Consider the following 22,546-nt stretch of genomic DNA (forward strand, 5'->3'; position numbering starts at 1 on the left):
TGTCCTCCCTCCCTCCCTCACCGCCAACACCACCATTCTGTTCACTCACAATGAGGTTAATAGAGCACCTAACAGGCCCTTCAATGTACTGAGATCTCAACAACCATCATGTAATCATTTAAACCAGGGCCTCACAACCTTCTTTATGCCATTGACCCCTGTCATTAATTGAGGCATCCATGGACCCCAGGTTGGGAACCCCTGAGTTAAACTAACATAAAGTGACTCCATTTTATTCTTTCTATATTCACATCAATTCTCCCATTGCACTAGGAGCAATTAACATCAGCCTATTACCAACTAGCAGCTCTTTGGGACATGGAAGGATATTGGAGCTTCAGAATCACAGGGACAAAGTGCAGACTCTACACAGACAACATCAAAAGTTGGGAATGAACCCAGACATTTGGTGCTGTGTGGCAACAGCTCTACTACCCACACCACTGCGCTGCCTGAAAATCACAGTAGTAGTAGATGACAGACCCCGCCAATGTCCAACAACCATGTCTTCCAGGTCCATCTATTCAGACCCATAATACATTTTTTACCCTGTCAAAGTTCAAAGTATGTTTATAATCACAGTAAAACATATAAAACCTATAAAAAATATATAAAAATATATAAAAAATATATAAATTCATTCTCTTACAGGCACCCACAGGAAAACAAAGAAATACAATAGAAATACAAAGAAATCCATGAAAACGACACATGAGCATCCAATGTGCAAAAGAGGACAAACTGCAAATAATTTAAAAAGTAAGCAAATAATTCATTGAACCCAAGTGTTCATCAGTCATCCCGATTGCAATGGTTCTCCATCTAAACACTCACTCCTTTACAACACCTTTTCAGGTTCATTGTTCCTGCAACCTCCTCCCTGTTGGCCAATTCAGAACATTATCCAGTGATACAGCACAGTAACAGTCCCTTCCAGCCCAGTAAGTGTGTGTCGCCCAGTTACACCCATTTGTTGAAATTAATCAACTAACCCATACGTCTTTAGAATATGTGAGAAAACCAGAGCACCCAGAGGAAACTTTTGTAGTCACAGGGAAAACATAAAGACTCTCTACAGACAGTGATGGAATTAAACTCGGGTCACTGGCTTTGTAATAGTGTTACACTAACCACTACAATGCTGTTTTACCCATTCCTGGCCCCCTACTGACAGAGTGATCTCCCTGCAGAATGATCCCCTGGCCTGGATGTCCAAGCCTCTGTTCTTTCCTGGTACTGATTTGACAACCGTTTACTTTGATCAGTGTATTATGTTACATAATCAGTGTATTATTCATTTACTGGGGTAATGTATAGGGAACTAACATTAATTTTCTGTCACTTCCTACTTTGGTTCCGGGCATTCAACTTTGAATGTTTCCTATGTAACCAAAGGAAAAACGCAATGAACAAGCACATCTGTGATTATAATTTGATTCGATATACTCCACCCTCTTTCTTTTGATACATTATAATGTGGTCTCCAAGTTCTGACTTCCCCAACACAATGGCTTGAGTAGTTTACATTTATAGGAAGATAATCGGAGCAGTATTGTGCCATCAACTCTTCAAATCCTCCCTATTAATCATTAGGAATTCAACTGATTTTCCATCTCAGCACTTACTCCCAGCATATCACAATATGTTTCAAAACACTTAATATCCAGATCTCTACTTTACACAAGCACAGTGACTAAGGTTTCATAGCTCTCTAGGGTACAGAATTCCCATGCTTCAGCATCCTTCAAGACAAGAAATTTTGCTTCTTGTTATTTCTGAGTGGCCAATACTTTATTCTCAAGCTTTGCATAATGGTCCTGGTCTCTTTGGTCATAATGGTCCTTGTCTCTTCAATTAGAACCAAGATATCTGCAGATACTGCACTCAATTCCAATAATCCAATGTTTACTTAACAATCAGAGTGCAGCAGCACAACTTTATATTGCCTATGGGCTAAAGTGCTTGAATGTACGCAACAGGCACTCTTCTTCCTATAATAAACCACACCATAGGCTTAGAAAAAAGATTTTCGTAAGAATATTGTATGTATGCAGTACTGCTCAAAAGTCTTAGGCATGCAAAGTGAAGGTGCTTTCAAAAATAATGAAAATTTTCTAAATATCAAAAAATTTACTATAAAAGGGAGTAAACAGTAAAAAACTAAATCAAATCAATATTTTGTATAACTACCCTTTGCCTTTGAAACTGCATCAATTCTCTTAAGTACACTGTTATATATATATACAGGAGAGGGGGAGAGAGGAGAGAGGAGAGAGGAGAGATTGAGAGAGATTTAGTGACTATTCTCGATTTCCTAACTTGCAGTATGATAAACATTTTCATTGTAATTACCTGCAGTGTATGCTCAATTGCGTTGGGGAAATTCTTGATTGTGCAGATGGGTATAGAATCTTCTGTAGAATCCTGAACACGTCCATAGGATTCTGTAACGTGGGGTATGATGACCTGGACATTAGCCTTTGTGCCCATAGTGCCAGATTCTAGCAGCGGTTTCTGGTAGAATACACACCGGCCATCCATGTACTGTCCTAGAAACAAAATTCCAATTTAAATGCATCATTCTGCATTGTACCTGCTGCAAGTTTTGATCTCCACTAGTGTCATGTGGTCACCATCACAGAACTGTCTAAGGCACATCAAAGTACCACTGCAACACAGTCCCCAAAGCTTTGCCAACGATGTCATCACAAGATGCAGCAGGCTGTGAGTGGTGACTAGGCCTCAGGCACGATATCTGAGACCTTTTTGTCTTTCTGAATACATATTAGGAACAGGCATAGGCCACTCAGCCCCTCAAACCTGCAGTATAATCCTGTACGATTTTGAGTGACATTATTGCAATCTCCACTCCATATTTTTGCCTACCCTCTGTAGCTTAATATTCTTTTGGTTATCAAGTATCTATTGCTTCCTTAAAAATATTCAGAAACTTTGCTTCAATCGGCCTTTGAGGAAAACATTTCCATAGAGTCACAAGAGAAGAAAGTTATACCATCCTTCTCTTAATGCTAAACAGTGACCATTAATTCATTAATTTATTTTCACTTCGTGTACTGAGAGACAATGATAACTTTGTTTTTCTAAGTTCAAACATCCTCTCCTCATCTGTCTGGTCGAGACTGCTCAGCATTTTATATGGTCAACATGGTTACAGTTCCTTCAGTACATAAGGGGTGCCACTGCAGCATGGCAGCTAGCACAATGCTATTATAGCTCAGGGTAACAGTTCTGAGTCCAATCCTGATGTCACCTGAAATGAGTCTGTACATCCTCCCTGTGGAATGCATGGGTTTCCTCCATGTGCTCTGGTTTCATGCCACAGTCCAAAGACAGTCCACTTAGTAGGTTAATTGGTCGTTGTAAATGGTCCCATGATTAAGTTAGGATTAAGTTGGAGGGGGTTTATTATTTATTTATTTTTTGAGATACTGCGAGCAATAGGCTCTTCGAGCAGCACTGTCTACCAACCCCTGATTTAACACTAGCCTAATCATAGGACAGTTTACAACAAACAGTTAACCTACCAACCGGTACATCTTTGGACTGAGGGAGGAAACTGGAGCACCCAGAGGAAATCCATGTGGTCACAGGGAGAACGTACAAACTCCTTTAGGAGGTGTGGCAGGACTTGAACCTGGGTTGCTGGTCCTGTGAAGTATTGTATTAACCATTATGCCCCAGCCGTTGAGGGTTGCTGGGTGGTGCAGCTCAAAGGACTGGAAGGGCCTTCTCCACACTAGATAAATAAGTAGAACATAGAAAACCTACAGCAAAATACAGGCCCTTTGGCCCACAATGCTGTGCCGAACATGTACTTACTGTCCTCATCAGCCATCGTCTACCCATTTACATTGATCTTGTGTCTGATCCCCAAAACTCGACCACTCACCCACACATTGGGGGCAAATTACAGCGGGCATTTAACCTACCAACCCTACTGTGTCTTTGGGATGTGAAAAAGAACCGGTGCACATGGATAAACCCCACACATCACAGGGAGAACACGCAATATTCACACAGACAGTGCCCAACGTCAGGATAGAACCCACGTCTCTGGCACTTCAGGGCAGCAGCTCGACAGCTGTGCCAATGTGCTGCCCCTCGTATGCCTCTAATGTTCAAAGCAATCATAAAAGATTTGAAAGTGATAAATTAAATTAAAAGTAAAATTAAAAACTACTAATTTATTAAAAAATAAATATGTGCAGGTGACAATAGGGCTTAAATGATGATCATTGATTCAGTTCAAATGGACAGGACTGAACTTGAGGGATTTTCCAGCATGGACATGATTGTGGAGCTGGATACTGTAAGGTGGTATGGTTAGTTAGGATTGCAGATGACTTTGTCTGGGATCGATTGCAAACAGAAATGTGGGCAGTTCATGGGGCAAGCAGCACATTTACAATCAGATTCCTGTCTCTTTTAAATCTACTTGCCTTTTGATTCATTTGCTGGTTTAAACTTCACCAGAAGCTTCTCTCTCCTCAATTAAAGCCTTTAAGGAATAATAATCCTCTTTATTATGGGTAGTAACTGAGTGACTTCAGTTTCCTGGCAGAGTGACTTCAAGGTTTTTGTGTGGGGTCAGTAAACTGTGGCTTGGGTTGCCATGAACTTCCTAACTGTATATATGCATTTTAACCCCTGATAGCCTGTTTTCTACCAGTTTTCATCTCTGTTCCCGCAATTGCCTTTAGCTTCATTACAGTCTGAGTGCTCCATGTTCTTCTATTCTTCTCACCAGTCGGCCTTTCATTACCTTCACATTCTGACGTTTAGTCAATTTAAGTGCCAAACCAGATTAAGAAGGTCGAGGTGTCGACGCTGAGGGCAAAGGACAAACTGGTGTTCAGCTCACTACTCCATGAGGCTTTACTGGCCTCAGCACTGAGCTGTTTCCATGGTTGCGGCCTTTGGCCATCGAGTTCCTAGACCAGCTGTAGTGCTGGACTAGCTCCGTGACTTTGGATTCACTTTCGGGGACTCTGCAGTTCATGTTCTGTGTGTATTTGTTTACTTTTTTATTGTCTGTATGATTTGTTCTTTTTCGCACATTGTGTGTACAGTTATGGTTGCCACAGACTGGAAAGAAGATGATTGAACTACAGAAGGTGCGGTTGGGAGCGTTTTATAGATGAGGTGAGATTGTGGAAAGTTGGTTTGATCCTCTAGAACAGAGGAAACTGAGGGAGACTGAGATATAGGAAGTGATGAGGAAGCATAGACAAGGTTGACAAAAAGAAACACTTCTTCATAGAAGTGGCATCTAAGCCAAAAGGTAGAGGTTTAAGTTAAAATGTAGGAGGTTTAGAGTACAGTTCTGCTGAAGGGGCTCATCCTGAAACGTCAACTGTACTCTTGCCCATAGATGCTGCCTGGCCTGCCGAGTTCCTCTAGCATTTTGTGTGCATTACTTGGAATTCCAGCATCTGCAGATATTCTCTTGTTTGTGATTGAACAGACAATGCTAGGTTTACTTTAGAACACATTCAGGATGTTTCTATAACACAATCTAACCACTTTCAAGGGAAAGCAATATGACCATTTCTCTCAGCATACCACAACCCCCAAACCCCTAGCACTCTCCCAAACCACCACTTATAATCCTCCAATAATCATGTGTTGGAACATTTCAATTGTCTGGGAACTGTAGAACTTGGAGAACTTTAACCCTAGTTTTCAGACTCCTACACCAGTTTCACTCTACTTCTCTCCTCCCCTAGCTCCCCAACTTGTTTACCACACCAAACTTAGAACAAACATTTTTGTGGCCTTTTTCCCTCATGGCAGTGATTACCAAATAAGGGCTCAATTTTAATGTAAAATTTTTTCTTCAGTAGTCTTTGCTTCCACAAACTCTTGACACTCGCAATCAGCTTGGGGGAGGATTGGCTCCATCCCAATGATCGCACAGCAGTTCAAACAACTGAAGTGCCAACTGGCGCCAAGTACAAGAAGCTCCATTTTTTGCTGTCTTGAACAATTAACAGACAATTTAAGACTTTAAAGAGAAGATTCTTTAGACTTCTGAGGTGATGGCACATTATTGAGGCGTGTCAAAATGTCAAAATTGGGCAGACTCCAACATGTGTTTAAGGGTAAACAGAGCAACCTTCTCCTAGATCATCACCTTGTCATGGCGGAGAGGTTTGTGTGTTCCTGACATCCCGAGAGCGATGCCATCTGAGCTCCTGGTAGTGTCATCCACAGTGATAAGGTAAAAGTTTTTATAATTAAATAAAACGAAAAAAGTGGTTAAAGTAAATGTAGGTCCCTTGGAGGATGAGAAGGGAGATATTGGGTAATCAGGAAATAGCTAATGCTTTGAATGGCTATTTTGTGTTAGTCTTCAGGGTGCAGGACATGTCTAACATGCCAAAAAGAGATGTTATGGATGCGATGGGAGGTGAGGACTTCGATATAATAGCTATCACTAAAGAGGTAGTGTTGAGCAAACTTGTGAGCCTAAAGAGAGATAAGTCCCCTGGCCCTGATGGAATGAATCCCAGGGTACTGAAAGGAATGGCAGAAATGATAGCAGAGGCTTTGGTGATGATTTACCAAAATTCTCTGGACTCTGGACAGGTCCTGGCAGATTAGATGGCAACGAATATCATGCCACTGTTCAAAAAAGGATGGAGGAAAAAGGCAAGTAATTATAGGCCAGTTAGTTTAACATCAGTAGTTGGGAAAATGCTTGAAGCTATCATTAAAGCAGAAATAGCGAGGCATCTTAAAAGAAATGGATCCATCAGGCAGATGCAGCATGGATTCAGCAAAGGCAGGTCCTGTTTGACAAACTTACTGGAGTTCTTTGAGGATATAATGAACACAGTGGACAGAGGGGAATAGATGGACGTTATTTACTTGGATTTCCAGAAGGTGTTCTATAAGATGCCATGTAAAAGACTTATGCCTCAGGAGTCGGTACTGGGTCTGCAACTGTTCATGATACACATTAACGATCTGGAAGAGGGAATTGAGTGTAGTGTATCTAAGTTTGCTGATGATACTAAATTGATTGCAAAAGCAAATTGTGCAGAAGATATGGAGAGTCTGCAGAGGGATATAGATAGATTAAGTGAGTGGGCAAGGGTCTGGAGTACAACGTTGTTAAATGTGAGGTCACCCACTTAAGAAGGAAAAAGAAAATAGCAGATTATTGTTTAAATGGTAAAAAAAAAAAATGCAGCATGCTGCTATACAAAGGGACTTGGGAGTGCTTGTGCATGAATAACAAAAGAGTGGTTTGCATGTGCAGCAGGCTATCAAGAAGATAAATGGGATGTTGGCCTTCAATGCTAGAGAGATTGAATTTAACAGCAGGGAGGTTATGCTGCAATTGTACAGGGTACTGGTGAGGTTGCACCTGGAGTACTGCATGCAGTTCTGGTTTCCTTACTTGAAGAATGATATACTGGCTTTGGAGGCAGTGCAGAGGAGGTTCACCAGGTTGATTCCAGAGATGAGGGGGTTAGACAATGAGGAGAGATTGAGTCACCTGGGACTATACTCGCAGGAATTCAGAAGAATGAGAGGAGATCTTATAGAAACATATAAAATTATGAAAGGGATAGATAAGGTAGAGGTAGGAAGTTGTTTCCATTGGTAGGTGAGACTAGAACTAGGGGACATAGCCTCAAGATTTGGGGGAGTAAATTTAGAATGGAGATGAGGAGAAACTACTTTTCTCAGAGAGTGGTGAATCTGTGGAATTCTCTGCCCAATGAAGCAGTGGAGGCTACCTTCATAAATATATTTAAGACAAGGTTGGATAGATTTTTGCATAGTAGGAGAATTACGGGTTATGGGGAAAAGGCAGGTAGGTGGAGATAAGTCCATGGCCAGGTCAGCCATGATCTTATTGAATGGCGGAGCAGGCTCGGTAGGCCAGTTGGCCTACTCCTCCTCCCATTTCTTATGTTCTTATGTTATCAAGGGAAGGTTTCAGACAAACAGCAATCCAACCAAAGCTGGCAGTAGGTGATGATACGTCACATTGATAGTGAAGGCTGCTGCAGTGATGGGTCTCACGGGACTCTGATCCAGATCTCTCAAGGACTGTGAGGTGTCTGCCTGTGCATCAGCTTCCCACGTTAAACAAAATCATGTACAAACATTCTCCATTAGGAGAATCCACCTAGACAACCCTTTAAAGAATATCATACTCAACTCGAGTGATTGCGATGTTAAACAACTTTCCATCTGCTGAGAGGAAACTTGTACTTCTGATTTGAACTCAGGGCTGCAGAGCACCAACTGAGGGTGAGAGAAGAGTTTTAGAAAGGACTGTTCATTGCACAATTTTTGTGGCCTGGCCTTGTTCTCTCTGTTGTGTTCAACTTCTGAGTGCCACATAGTTTGGTATTATCTTATGGATATCTGCCCCCATAGGTGGACATAAAAGAAACCATTGCCCATAGTAGCTTGCCATTGGTTCTGGGTTTCCTTTCCCCAGGATTGACTTCACTTGGAGGCATTGTAGTGAAAATTCACTGGATCGATTGGAGGTACAAAGGAGTTATTGTACAAGATTAAGAAGCTCAACCCATATCTCCGGGGTTCATAAGATTGAAGGGTGATCTTGAGACTCTCAATATCAATGGGATTAGATAGAGGAGATACTTCCCCTCATGGCAAAATCTGGATATAGGGGAATACCTTCTTCAGGTATGGAATCAGCCAGATTATGAATAGGAAGGATTCCTCTGTTGAGGACCGTGAATCTGGAATATTCTGCTGCATTGACGTGTGGAGATGGAGGCGCTGAATATATGCAAAGAGGAAATAGGCATGTTTTGCACTGTAGGAGAGTGACTGCTTACGAGGAACAGGCAGGAAGGTGGAGCTGAGGCTAAGAGCAGATCAGGTTTGATCTTCCTGAATGATGGAGAAAGATTAAAGGTGTTTGACATAACCTCCCCTCTTCCATTATGCTCTTAGTTATCCCACCTTAAAAGAACTAATCTGGTCCTAATCAATCCATTGCTTCTGAGAGCTTGCAATGCTAAATCTTGTTAATGCACTTCCTGTAAGTGATCATAGCATGTCAATAGGAAACCCCTAGTGTTGTCAAGAAGTAACAAGATAAACGTCAGCCTAAGATGAACACAATAAGAAGTCATTTCTACCCAAGAACAAGTAGGTTAGTCGGAACTGACTGAATATCCATTGCTACTTACGAGTCTCAACATTGTCCAACGCATTCGCCAATCCGTTCAGATCATTGAAGAAATCCTGATTGTAAATATTCTCTGTTTCTTCGCCAACACGGTTCTGGTGAGCAATGACATTTATGAAGGGATTCATCTTCCTTACTGCTGCTGCCGCCGTCTCAGACTTCATTTTCTGCTCAGAGTTTAAGACAAAATCAGCCTGTGTTACCATAATGGTTTTCTACTGTGGACCTCAGATCATATACACAGAATGACATGCACTGGAAGCCAGCGACAACAACTAACTTAAGGTCAGATATTTTGGCAAATCTCAGATACTGAAAGGCCTGGACAGAATGGAGCTTTCCACTGGCAAGAGAGTCTAGGACCAGAGGGCACAGCCTCAGAATAAGATAACATTGTTTTAAAACAGAGATGGAGAAGGAATTTCTTCTGTCAGAGGGTGGTGAATCATGGAATTTGTTACCACAGATGGCTGTGCAGGCCAAGTTAATAGGTATATTGAAAACAAAAATTAATAGATTGTAGATGTCAAACATTAGGGAGATGGCAGTAGAATGGGGTTGAGGGAGAAAATAGATATTTAAGGCATAGATTGATAGGCTCTTGATTGGTGATGGGACTAAGAATTATGGGGAGAAGGCAGGAGAATGAGGTTGTAAAAAATATCAGCCATAATTGAATGGTGGAGTAGACTCAATGGGCCAAATGGCCTAATCATAAAAGGACAAATGAGACTAGCACAACATGGATGAGTCAGGCTGAAGGGGCTACTTCTGTGCTGTAGAACTTTACGACATAAGTAACTGGCCAAACAGCTTTGCTATGTATGAGATGCAGACCTGTGATACCACTACACAAACACAGCCCCTGCTTCATAACAGTGCCATATGATCAGTATAACAGAGGGTCGTTGGTCCCAGACTCTACATTAATGCTTTAATTACATTAATATCGACTGGGGGGGGGGGGTGGCGCTGCTTCATCAAGCACTTTCTCTCCTTTGCTTTGTATGCCACATCCAGCAGGATTTCCCAGTGGCTACCGTTTCAATTCAACTTCCCATTCCCGTTCTGATATGTCTGACCATGGCCTCCTTTACTATAACAACAAAGCCATACTCAGAGGAGCAACACTTTAGATTCCACCTGGGTAGCCTCCACAGGATGGCACGAACATCACTATTTTGATCTTCAGGTAATTTCTTCTCCTTCTCCTTTTTTTTCATTCCCCATTCTGAATCCCCCCTCACCCCATCCCTTCTCCTCAACTGTGCAACAACTCCCTCTTGTGCCCCTCCTCTGTCCTTTTCTTCCATGGTCCACTGTCCTCTCCTATCAGCTTCCTTCTTCTTCAGCCCTTTCCCTCTTCTACCTATCACTTCCCAGCTTCTTACTTCATCTCTCCTCTCCATCTACCCACCTTCCCCTCACCTGCCAGCTTGTACTCCTATCCCTTCCCCCCACAATCTGGCTTCTTCCCTCTTCTTTTCCAATCCCCGATGAAGTGTGTCTGAAATGTCACATGTTTATTCCTTTAAATAGATGCAGCCTCATCTGCTTTGTTTGTTTGTGTGTGTGTGTGTGTGTGTGTGTGTGTGATTATGGATTTCCAGCATCTACAGAATTTGGTTTATAAATCATGAAACCAGCTACTTGTCTCTTCTGAAAATTTTGTGTCATGCTTACCGCACCACAGAGGCAGTGTTTCAGCAGAATAACTGAAGAGAAAATTTCACTAAAAGCAACTAAAAAAAACTGAGATGGAAGAAAATTCTGGAAGCACTCAGCAGATCAAGCAGCAATTGTGGAAAGATACAACACACACAGAATGCTGGAGGAACACAGCAGGTTCTACAATCTACAGACTCACTTTCAAGGACTGTTTACAACTCATATCCTCAATATTATTTTATTTACACAGTTTGTCTTCTTTTGCACATTGGTTGTCAGTCTTTCAAAACATTTCAAAGGCAGTTTCTAGAGTAGATTACATGGTCAACACAACATTGTGGGCCAAAGGGCCTGTAATGTTCTGTAGATTTCTATGTTCTATGTTGTAAAGTAAAATTTATTATCAATTCCTATATGATACCATATGTTACATTGCGATTCATTTTATTGAAGGAATTTACGGAAAAATAAAGAAATACACTAGAATTTATGAAAACTATACATAAACAAAGACTGACAAACAACCAATGTGCAAAAGACAACATACTGTGTAAGTAATAAATAATGCTGAGAACATGCAGTGTAGAGTCCTTGAAATTGAGTCCAGAGATTGTAGAATCTGTTCAAAGTTGAGGTGAGTGAAGTCATTCACACTGGTTCAAGAGCCTCATGGTTGAAAGGTGATAGCTGTGGAACGGGGCTTGAGTCTCCTGTACCTCCTGATCAATGGTACAGTCTGTCCGCTTATGCATAGATTTTTGTAAAATTTGATTGTATAGCAAGGAAATGAATATCAAGGTAGCATATGGTGACACACTATATACATTTTGATAATAAATTTACTTTGAACTTTGAGGTCTCACAGCATTTATTGAGGGTCTTGGCCCAAAATGTCTGCAATGGAAAGTGATGCTAAACTAACATTTCAGATCAATGACCCCTCCTATGCAATAACTTCTCTAAATATCCTACCTCTCTCAATGAAAAGGCACCCTTGGAAACATTACTGTTTCTATTTTCATTTCAGATTTTAGGCTAGCGCAGATATTGGAGCTGTTGCCTTATAGCCGGAGAGATCTGAGCTCAATTCTTACCTTTGGCGCTGTCTGTGTGGAGTTTACATGTTCTCCCTGTGAATGGTATTGCCTTATTATCTCACCATGTGTACCATAATACACAGAAAAGCTTTTGTTTTGTGTGCCTACACAAGTACATCAAGACGGTAAAAAGGAACATGAATGCAGTCTATGCAATAGAGTTACGGAGAAAGTGCAATGCAGGTAGACAAACAAAGTGCAAAGGACCATGATGAAGTCATCTGGGAGATCAAGAATTCATCTTTAGTGTATGAGTGTTCAGTTCAAGAGACTGATACCGGTGGGACAGAAGCTGTCCTTGAGGCTTCTGTATATTCTGACAACAGGAGAGAATGACTGGGACTGGAAGGGTCCTTGATTACGTTGGCTGCAGTGAGATATGAAGGAAAGCAGGCTTATGTGATAGACTGGGTTGAGTTCACAATTCTGTGCAATTTCTTGTTTTAGGCAGAGTAATAATCCATCTGGATCAGATGTTTTCTATAGTGCATCTATAAAAACTGTCAAGAATCAAGGGAACATGTTAAATTTCTTTTGGGTGCCACGGTCTCCTCCCATACCCTGGTTGGTAAATTAATTGCCCACTGTAAATTGCCCCTAGTAGATGGGTGAAGGGTAGAATGGCAGCACCACCTCTACCACGATGATCCTCAACACTGGTGACCCACAAAGCTACATCCTACTCAACTCCGTATACACTAATGACACAATGTGAATTACACTTAGACTGTATACACTTAGATTCTTTTCAAATGCCTTCTACAAGTTTGCAGGTTACACCACCATAATGGATGAATTTCAAGTAGCGATGAGTTGGAGTACAGGACTCAGAATCAGGTTTATCATCACTGGCATAGGTCATGAGATTTGTTGTTTTGTGGCAGTAGTACAGTACATCTTAATAAAAACTATAAATTACAATAAGTACAGATATATGCATATGTGCACGCACACACATATATGTGTATAAAATGGTGTACTTTATACACATAACAAAGAAATTAAAAATAAGAAGAGCAAAAAGAGAGGGAACAATAGCGACGTAGTGTTTATTGGTTCATTGTCCATTGAGAAACCTGACAGAGGGGAAGAAGCTGTCTCTAAAACATTTCCTCAGGCTCCTGTACCTCCCCCTTGATGGAAGCAATGAGAAGAGGTAATATCTTGGGTAACAGGGGTCCTTTAGTGATGAATGCTGCCTGTTTGAACATCACCTTTTGAAGATGTCTTGATACATTGAAGATAGAGCACCTTAGTGACAAGTTGTCATGACAACAACCTTTCTCTTATTGTCAACAAAACATAAAGGCTGATCATTTATTTAAAGAAGGTTGGGGGGGGTGGAGGGGATTTAACACTCTCCCATTACATCAATGGTTCTGAGGTTGAGAGGTTTGAATGTCTTAGTTCTATCACCAATATCCTGGTCCAACTGTGTAAATGCTATGGCTAAAAAAGTTCACCAATGCCTCTACTCCTCAGGGAGCTAAATATAAAATTTGGCATGTTCCCTTTGATCCTTGCCAATTTTTATCAATGATGAAATTCAATAAAAAATAAATTACAAAAAAAAAGAAAGCACCCTATCAAGGGGCATTGCAGATTGGTACGGCAACGGCTCTGTCAGCAACAGCAAGGAACGGCAGAGAGGCGTGGACAAAGCTCAGCACATCAGCAAAACCAGCCTTCCATGGACTCTGTTTACACTTCTCACAGCAAAAATATTAAAGACCCTACCCACCTGGACATTCTTTCTCTGACCCTTCCCATCAGACAGAAGCTACAAAATCCTGAAAGCACATGCTGCCAGGTTCAATCCACTAGCCTGCTGGTACAAGATTATTGATGAGTCCCCTAATACAAGCTGGATTTTTAACCTCACAATCTACTTTGATTTGATCTATTGTCTACCTGCACTGCACGTTCTCTGTAAGCTCATTCCATTATGGTTTTCCTTTGTTACAATGCACTGTTGTAGTTAATTATCTGTATGGATAACATACGAAACATTGCATTTCACTGTACAATAATAAATGTAACAAAGAGAAAAGATTAAGGAGACTGGCCTTTCTTGTCACATGTACATGAAAACATACAGTGAAATGCAAGCAACACACACAAAATGCTGGAGGAACTCAGCAGGCCAGGCAGCATCTATGGAAAAGAGTATGGTCGACGTTTTGGGCTGAGACCCTTCGGCAGGCCTGGAGAAAAAAAGATGAGGAGTAGATTTAAAAGGTAAGGGAGGGGAGGGAGAAACACCAAGTGATAGGTGAAACCAGGACGGGGAGGGGTGAAGTAAAGAGCTGGGAAGTTGATTAGCGAAAGAGATACAGAGCTAGAGAAGGGGGAGTCTGATAGGAGAGGACAGAAGGCCATGGAAGAAAGAAAAGGGGGGAGAAGCACCAGAGGGAGGCAGTGGGTAGGCAAGGAAACAAGGTGAGAAAGGGAAGGGGGTGGGGAATGTTGAAAGGGGGGCATGACCGGAAGCTCAAGAAATTGATGTTCATGCCATCAGTTTGGAGGCTACCCAGATGGAATATAAGGTGTTGTTCCTCCAACCTGAGTGTGGCCTGATCATGACAGTAGAGGAGGCCATGGATTGACATATTGGAATAGAAATGGGAAGTGGAATTAAGATGGGTGGCCACTGGGAAATCCCACTTTTTCTGGCAGACAGACTGTAGGCACTCAGCGAAGCAGACTCCTAACCTAGATTGGATCTCATCGATATGCAGCAGGCAGACTCACCGGTGAAGGGTTGCCTCACCTGGAAGGACTGTTTGGGGCTCTGAGTGATAGTGAAGGAGGAGGTGTAGGGGCAGGTGTAGCACTTGCTTTGCTTGCAATTATGTGCCAGGAGGGAGGTCAGTAGGGAGGGACAAATGGGAGCTGTGTAGGGAGCAATCCTTGTGGAAAGCAGAAAGTGGGGGGGGGAGGGCAAGGTGTTCTTGGTGGTGGGATCTCGTTGGGAGTGGCCAAGGTTGCAGAGAATTATGTGCTGGACACGGAGGCTGGTGGGGTGGTATGTGAGGACAAGAAGAACCCTATCTCTGGTAGGGTGGCAGAAGGATGGGGTGAGAGCAGATGTGCGTGAAATGAAAAAGATGAGGTTGAGGGCAGCGTTGATGGTGGAGGAAGGGAAGCCCCTTTCTTTGAAATAGGAGGATATTTCTTTCATTCTAGAATGAATAGCCTCATCCTGAGAGCAGATGCAGCAGAGATGGAGGAATTGAGAGGAGATGGTGTTTTTACTAGTAACAGTTGGGAAGAGGTATAGTTCAGATAGCTGTGAGAGCCTGTGGGTTTGTAATAGACATCAGGAGATAAGCTATCTCCAGAGATAAAGAGAAATCGAGAAAGGGAAGGGAGGTGTTGGAAGTGGACCAGGTAAGTTTGAGGGCCGGGTGGAAGTTGGAGGCAAAGTTGATGAAGTTGACGAGCTCGGCATGGGTGCAGGAAGCAGCACCAATGTAGTCGCTGACGTAATGTAGGAAAAGTGCGGGACAGACACCAATGTAGGCTTGGAACATGGACTGTTCCACGTAGCCGACAAACAGGCAATCATAGCTGGGACCCATACGAGTGCCCATGGCTATCCCTCTTGTTTGGAGGAGCCAAAGGAGAAACTATTAAGAGTGAAGACGTTCCATGAGACAGAGGAGAGTGGTGGTGGAGGGGAACTGGTTGGGTCTGGTGTCCAGAAAGAAACGGACAGCTTTGTGGCTTTGCTGGTGGGGGATGGAGGTGTAGACGGACTGGACATCTATGGTGAAAGTAAGATGACGGGGGCCAGGGAACGTGAAACCATTGGAAAGATCCAGAGCCTGTGAAGTATCATGGACGGGACTGAACTGGGGGGGATTAGACAGAGTCGAGGTATGCAGATATGAATTCAGTGGGGCAGGAACAAGCTGAAACCTGGGCAATCGGTTTGTGGATCTTGGGTAGGAGTTAGAAATGAGAGGTACAGGGCATGGGAACTATGAGCTTGGTGGCAGAGAATGAAAGATCCTCAGAGCTAATAAGGTCAGTGATGGTGTGGGAGACAATGGCTTGGTGCTCCTTAGTGGGGTGCTGTTCGAGGGAAATGCCTCTTTTGTGTCAGTAACCTACACAGTCCAAGGATGTGCTGGGGGCAAGTGTCATCATGCTTTGGTACCAACATGGCATGCCCACAACTTACCAACCCTAAGCCATACATCTTTGGACAGTGGGAGGAAACCAAAGCACTATATGTTCATGGGGAGAACATACTAACTTCTTACAGACAGTAGCTGGAATGAACCCAAGTTGCAATAATAAGCCAATTCAATTCTATTCTATTCAATCTGGAAGTAGACTATGGATGAGTAAAATTTGTGAAGGTCAGTACAGATTGGATGGTTTGAAGGATTTAAGAGTCTGGATGACTCTCTGACAGATCTCTGCAAACTCACTTTCTGGTGATGACCGAATTTCTCAAGGTTACAGCACAAAGGTCCGTTGTTGACAAAAGGCCTAAGGCCATGGCACCACATGGGGTTAAACCAGAGTGAGACACACAGCCTGAGAGGCCTGAAAGGGAACAATCATCCATAGAGTGTCTGTACAACATGTGCCTTTAATCAACTTTCAATTAGAGCCAGAGATTCTCTGAACAGACAGAGAGACAGACAGAGAGAGGGGGAGAATGGGCTGAAGTCTGTCTGGAGAGTTCACAGAACAGGCTGCAGGAGGAGAAGGTAGCAGGGAATCAATCCAACCCTGCCTCCTGCTGGTGTGCTTGGCTGAATAGGATTGTGAGGTGGATGTTCTCAGAATGAACTGCTGACCACGTGAATGAGCAGAGAACATTACAGCATAGGAAGAGGCAATTCAGCCCACAATGGCTGTGATAACCATGATGCTATCTAAACTAAGCCCAGCTCAAGACTGTTCAAGGTTGTTTAATGTCATTTCTAGTATACAACCGTAAAGGAGAAGGAAATCATTGTTATTCCAGATCCCATGCGACACAAAAAAACTCACAATAAGATAAAGAACACGATAATAAAAAAATACAAATGTAAATACATAAGATAACCTATACAGTATACATAGCTTGATTGTATGCCCATCGGTACACATGGTGACTCTGACAGGAAGTGATACAGTGGTGGTGGGTTGGGTCAGTGGATGAAGGTATTCATCAGTCTGTCTGCATGGGGAAAGTTAGTTTTTGAATCTGGTCGTCCTGGCATGGATGCTATGCAGCCTCCTCCATGACAGGAGTGTGACAAATGGTCCATGAGCAGGATGGGTAGGATCCTTTATGATGGGTAGGACCCTTTTCCAACACCTTTCAGTAGATATGTCTGCTATACACGATCCATATCCCTCCATACATTGCATGTTCATGTGTCTCCTAAAGGTTGGTTGTTATTGGCAGTTCATTCCAGATATCTATCACTCTCCATGTAAAAAGAAACTTGTCCCACATGTCTCTTTTGAACTTCGTCACTCTTGCTTTAAATGTATGCACTCTGTATTTGGCATGTTTACCCTGTGAAAGAGACCATAGGACAGGGGAGCAGAATGAGGCCATTTAGTCCATTCCATTCTGTTCTGCCATTCCATCACGGCTGATCCCGGATCCCACTTAACCCCATACATCTCCCTTCTCACCATAACCTTTGATGCCTTGACCAACCAGGAAAATATCAACTTTTGCTTTAAATATACCCAAGGTCTTGGCCTCAACAGCTGTCTATGGCAGAGCATTCCACAGATTCACTACTGTCTGGCTAAAAAAAGTCCTCCTTACCTCTGTTCTAAAAAGTTGCCCCTCAATCTTTAAGCAGTGCCCTCTGGTTCTGGACATCCCCACCAAAGGAAACATCCTCTCCACATCCACCTTAGCTAGTCCTTTCAACATTCAGTCGTTTTCAATGAGATTCCACCCACGTTCTTCTAAATTCCAGTGAGTACAGGCCCAAAGCTGCTAAACACACCTCACATGTTCACCCGTTCATTCCGGAATCATCCTCATGAACCTACTCTGGACTCTCTCAATGACAACGCATCCTTTCTGGGATATGGGGCCCAAAACTGTTGACAATACTCCAAGTGCAGCCTGACTAGTGTCTTATAAAGCCTCAGCAATATCTCCTTGTTTTTATATTCTATTCCCCTTGAAATAAATGCCAACAGTGCATTTGCCTTCTTTAACACATACTCAACCTCAAATTAACCTTCTAGGATTCTTGCACAAGGACTCCGAAGTCCCTTTGCACCTTTGATGTTTGAATTTTCTCCCGATTTAGATAATAGTTTGAACTATTGTTCCTTTTACCAAAATGCATTATCATACATTTCCCAACACTGTATTCCATCTGACACTTTTTTGCCCATTCTTCCAATTTGTCCATCCTTCTTCCTCAGCACTACCTAGCCTCCACCTATCTTCGTATCATCTGCAAAATTTGCCACAAAGCCATCAATTCCATTATCTAAATCAACGACAAACAATGTGAAAAGTAACGGTCCCAATACTGACCCATGAGGAATACCACCAGTCACTGACAGCCAACCAGAAAAGGACCCATTTATTCCTACTCACTGCCTCCTGCCTGTCAGCCTGTCAGCCTGTCATGCCAGTATCCTTCCTGTAATGCCATGGAATTTTACCTTGTTAAGCAGCCTCATGTGTGGCACTTTTATCAAATGCCTTCTGAAAAGCAAAGTAAGTAACATCCACTGCCTCTCCTTTGTCCACTCTCCTTGTTACTTCCTCAAAGAACTCTAACAATATTGCCAGGATGATGTCCCTTTATAGAAACCATGCTGACTTTGACTTATTTTTATCATTAATCTCCAAGTACCCCAAAACTTCATCCTTAATAATGGACTCCAACACTTTCCTAACCACTGAGGTTAGGCCAATTGGCCGATAATCTTTTTTTTGCTTTCCTCCTTTCCAGTCCTCCAGAACCACACCATAATCAAGCGATTCTTGAAAGATCATAACCAATCTAGAGTGAGGGTGAGAGGGCAAGTGAATGTAGATGGAGCGTGGGGGGGGGGGAAGAGGGTGAGAGGAGGGTGTGGGAGAGAGGGGGACAGAGGGGAGAGATGGGGAGGGGGGATGGGGCATAGAGGTTAGAGGGGAAGAGGGGAGAAAGAGCAAGGAGGGGAGAGTGGATAGAGAGATGGGAAGGGGGATAGAAAAGGGGAAAGAGGGGGAAAGATGGAGAAGGAGGTATACAGGAGGATAGTAGGGGGACAGAGGAAGAGGGGGAGAGATGGGGATGGAATATATGGGGATGCAGGAGGAAGAAAGGGGGAGAGAGGGGTGAGAAGGGTAGGAGAGTGAGGAGAGGGGAGAGAGTGAGGGGAGGGGTTGAGGGGGGTGGGGGTGATGGCAAAGGGGATATACAGGGGAAGAGGGGTGGAGAGAGGAGTGAGAGGTTGTGGAGGGGAGAGGAGCATTGAGGGTGGAGAGGGAGAAAGAGGGAGGAGGAGAAGGGGAGAGTGGAGAGAGAGATGGGATGGGGGTATAGTTAAGGGGAAAGAGAGAGGGCAGAGAGGGTGAGGGAGGGGGAGATGGGGAAAGAAGGAGAGAGATGGGGTTGGGGTATATGGAGGATGGAGGGGAGAGGGGAAGAGAGGGGAAGAAGAGGGGGAGAGGGGAAGAAGAGGGGGAAAGGGGAGGAAGGGGGAGAAGGGAGGAAGGGGAGAAGGGAAGAAGAGGGGGAGAGGGGAAGAAGAGGGGGAGAGGGGAAGAAGAGGGGGAGAGGGGAGGAAGAGGGGGAAGAGATGGTGGAGGAAGATGGCGGGAAAGATGGTGGAGGAGATAGTGAAGAAGATAGTGAAGGAAATAGTGAAGAAGGTAGTGGTGGGAGAGGGTGGAGTGGGCGGGGGAGAGATATAGGGAGGGTGATGGGGTGGGGAGGGGCAGTGGGGGAGAAGGGAGGGAAGGAGGGGAGGGGGAGAGGGGAGAGAGAGGTGAGGGTAATGGGTGAGGGCGACTTGGAGGATGAGAGCGAAAGGGTGGGTGTGGGGGAGGGGTAGTGAGGGCGAGGGCAAGGTCAAAGGGAAGGCGGGGGAGGGCAAGGGCACGGGGCCAGCTTGCTAACTTTCTCTTAGTGCAAAACTTTCAGAAAGGCAGCAAATCTTGTGATCATCTGCTATGTTCAAGTCAAAATTTATTATCACTGTGTGCATATGTCACCGTCTATGACAGTGTGTATACAAAATCTTTCCTTACAGGCATTCACAGGAAAATTAAGAAATGCAATAAAGTGTATGAGAAACTATACATAAATAAAGATGGACATAATTACAAGTGGATATGAGCTTTATTCTATTTCAACAAGACCCTATATACAGGGGAGGGGGGTGTCTTTATTCCAGTAGTCAACATCTTGCCTTGTCTCCAAATCTTCCCACTGAGATTTACCCCCACGGAAATGAGTGACCACACTTCACTTTGAATTCACTAGCTCAGGGAAATCTCGGGTCCTCTGAACTCGCTTCTCAATCTTTGATGTGTGGGATGTTGCTGCCACCTAGTGGATATTTCATCCAGCAGACGGAAACAGACCCAAATATCATCCCAAAACACTGGAGCAAGACCCCATGTATACATGACCACATCTGGGCTGTCAGGGGATTAAGCAATAAGGTGCTTATTGGTCAAACTATTAACCCTTTCACAGTGCTCTCCGACACCATGGGCTATAATGGTATTACACTAACCACTATGCCAGCCTGATGCCGCCCTGGTAATAGAGGTGTATAAATTGATAAGAGGTACAGATTGAGTGGATAGCCAAAAACTTTTTCCCAGGGCCAAAATGGATACTATGTCTGGGCATAACTTTAAGGTGATTGGAGGAGAGTATGGCTGGGGAGGTGGGAGGGTGAATGTCAGAGGTAAGTTCACAGCGAGTGGTGGGAGCGTAGAATGCCCTGCCAGTGGTAGTGGCGGAGAGAGATACATTAGGAACATTTAGGAGACTCTTATATAGGCACATGGATGATTAAAAATGGGGGCTATGTGGAAGGGAAACATTAGATTGATCTTCGAGTAGGTTAAATGGTTGTTCTATGTTCTACATTATTTTGATCTCTCCAGCAGACCAAAGTTATGCCATTTGCTTTGACTCACCGCAATGTCACTGGGCCTGAAGAGGAACTGCCGGTTGAGGTTTGACCGCTCAATGGTGTCCATGTCCGTCACAGTGATGCTCCCACCTTCTCCTGCTCCCAGACCAATCATGGCAAAGTTCTTCAGTAGCTCACATCCAATGGCACCGGCACCCACCTGCACAAGCACAATGAGGATGAGTGAGGCAGTCTCGCAGGGCAAAAACCCCTTTCCCAATCTCAAGGGTATGCTTGGGGTGGGGGCTTATTGCAAAATGACCAACCTCCTGGGAAGACATCAAAGATGGCAGTGGTGGAAAAAGCCTTTAAAGTAGACAAGCAAGTAAGATGGAGCTGCCAGAGCTTCCTCTGACCTCTCTCGGGAAGAGGGAGGTGAAAAGTGGGACAGAACGGGGCAGAATGAGCAAAACCTCAGATTAAGCAAATGGAAAGGTGGGGAAATGGGCTGGAGGACAGAGGGAATTACTTTGCCAAGAGGACAACCACAGACAGGAAATGAGTAGCTGAAGAGGCAGCTAAGTTTTCCTATTGGGCCAAACGTGAACAAGAGACTGGCTTAGGTGGAAACCTTGGTCAGCATGTGCCAATTGGCCAGAAGGGCCTGTTTCTGTACTGACTTTATGGGAGGCACTACATGTAGGGAGGGTAGTTAACTCTTAACTGCCCCCTTCCATAAAGTCATAGAGGTGTTGAGAATAGAAAGAATCTTTTTAAGACCATAAGATATAGGAGCAGAAGCAGGCCATTCAGCCCACTGAGCCTGCTCCACCATTCAATCACGGGCTGATCCAATCCTTCCAGTCATCCCCACACCCTTTAATGCCCTGGCTAATCAAGAACCTATCTATTTCTGCCTTAAATACACCCAATGACTTGGCCTCCACAGCCGCTCATGGCAACAAATTCCACAGATTTACCACCCTCTGACTAAAGTAATTTCTCTGCATCTCAGTTCTAAAAGGACGTCCTTCAATTCTGAAGTCGTGCCCTCTTGTCCTAGAATCCCCTACCATGGGAAATAACTTTGCCATATCTAATCTGTTCAGGCCTTTTAACATTCGGAATGTTTCTATGAGATTCCCCTCATTCTCCTGAACTCCAGGGAATACAGCCCAAGAGCTGCCAGACATTCCTCATATGGTAATGCTTTCATTCCAGTAATCATTCTTGTGAATCTTCTCTGAACCCTCTCCAATGTCAGTATATCCTTTCTGAAATAAGGAGCCCAAAACTGCACACAATATTCCAAGTGTGGTCTCATGAGTGCCTTATAGAGCCTCAACATCGCATCCCTGCTCTTATTTTTTTTACCTTTAGAAATGAATGCCAACATTGCATTTGCCTTCTTCACAACCGACTCAACCGGGAGGTTAACCTTTAGGGTATCTTGCAAAAGGACTCGCAAGTCCCTTTGCATCTCTGCATTTTGAATTCTCTCCCCATCTAA

General features: G+C 43.6%; 1 protein-coding gene across 3 annotated transcripts in view; it reads right to left on the bottom strand.

Moving 5' to 3' along the window:
• LOC140211205 (ubiquitin-like modifier-activating enzyme 1) overlaps positions 1-22,546 on the bottom strand; it is a 468,204-nt gene that overhangs the window by 384,396 nt on the left and 61,262 nt on the right. For all 3 annotated transcript variants that reach the window (XM_072280798.1, XM_072280799.1, XM_072280800.1), the window contains exons 13-15: positions 21,101-21,256; positions 9,207-9,372; positions 2,353-2,549 (exon numbers count right to left, since the gene is read on the bottom strand). In XM_072280798.1, coding sequence (XP_072136899.1) covers positions 2,353-2,549; positions 9,207-9,372; positions 21,101-21,256 — 519 coding nt within the window. The remainder of the gene's footprint in view (positions 1-2,352; positions 2,550-9,206; positions 9,373-21,100; positions 21,257-22,546) is intronic.

The sequence above is a fragment of the Mobula birostris genome, chromosome 16, assembly GCF_030028105.1.
Source record: "Mobula birostris isolate sMobBir1 chromosome 16, sMobBir1.hap1, whole genome shotgun sequence".
NCBI classification, from domain to species: Eukaryota; Metazoa; Chordata; class Chondrichthyes; order Myliobatiformes; family Myliobatidae; genus Mobula; species Mobula birostris.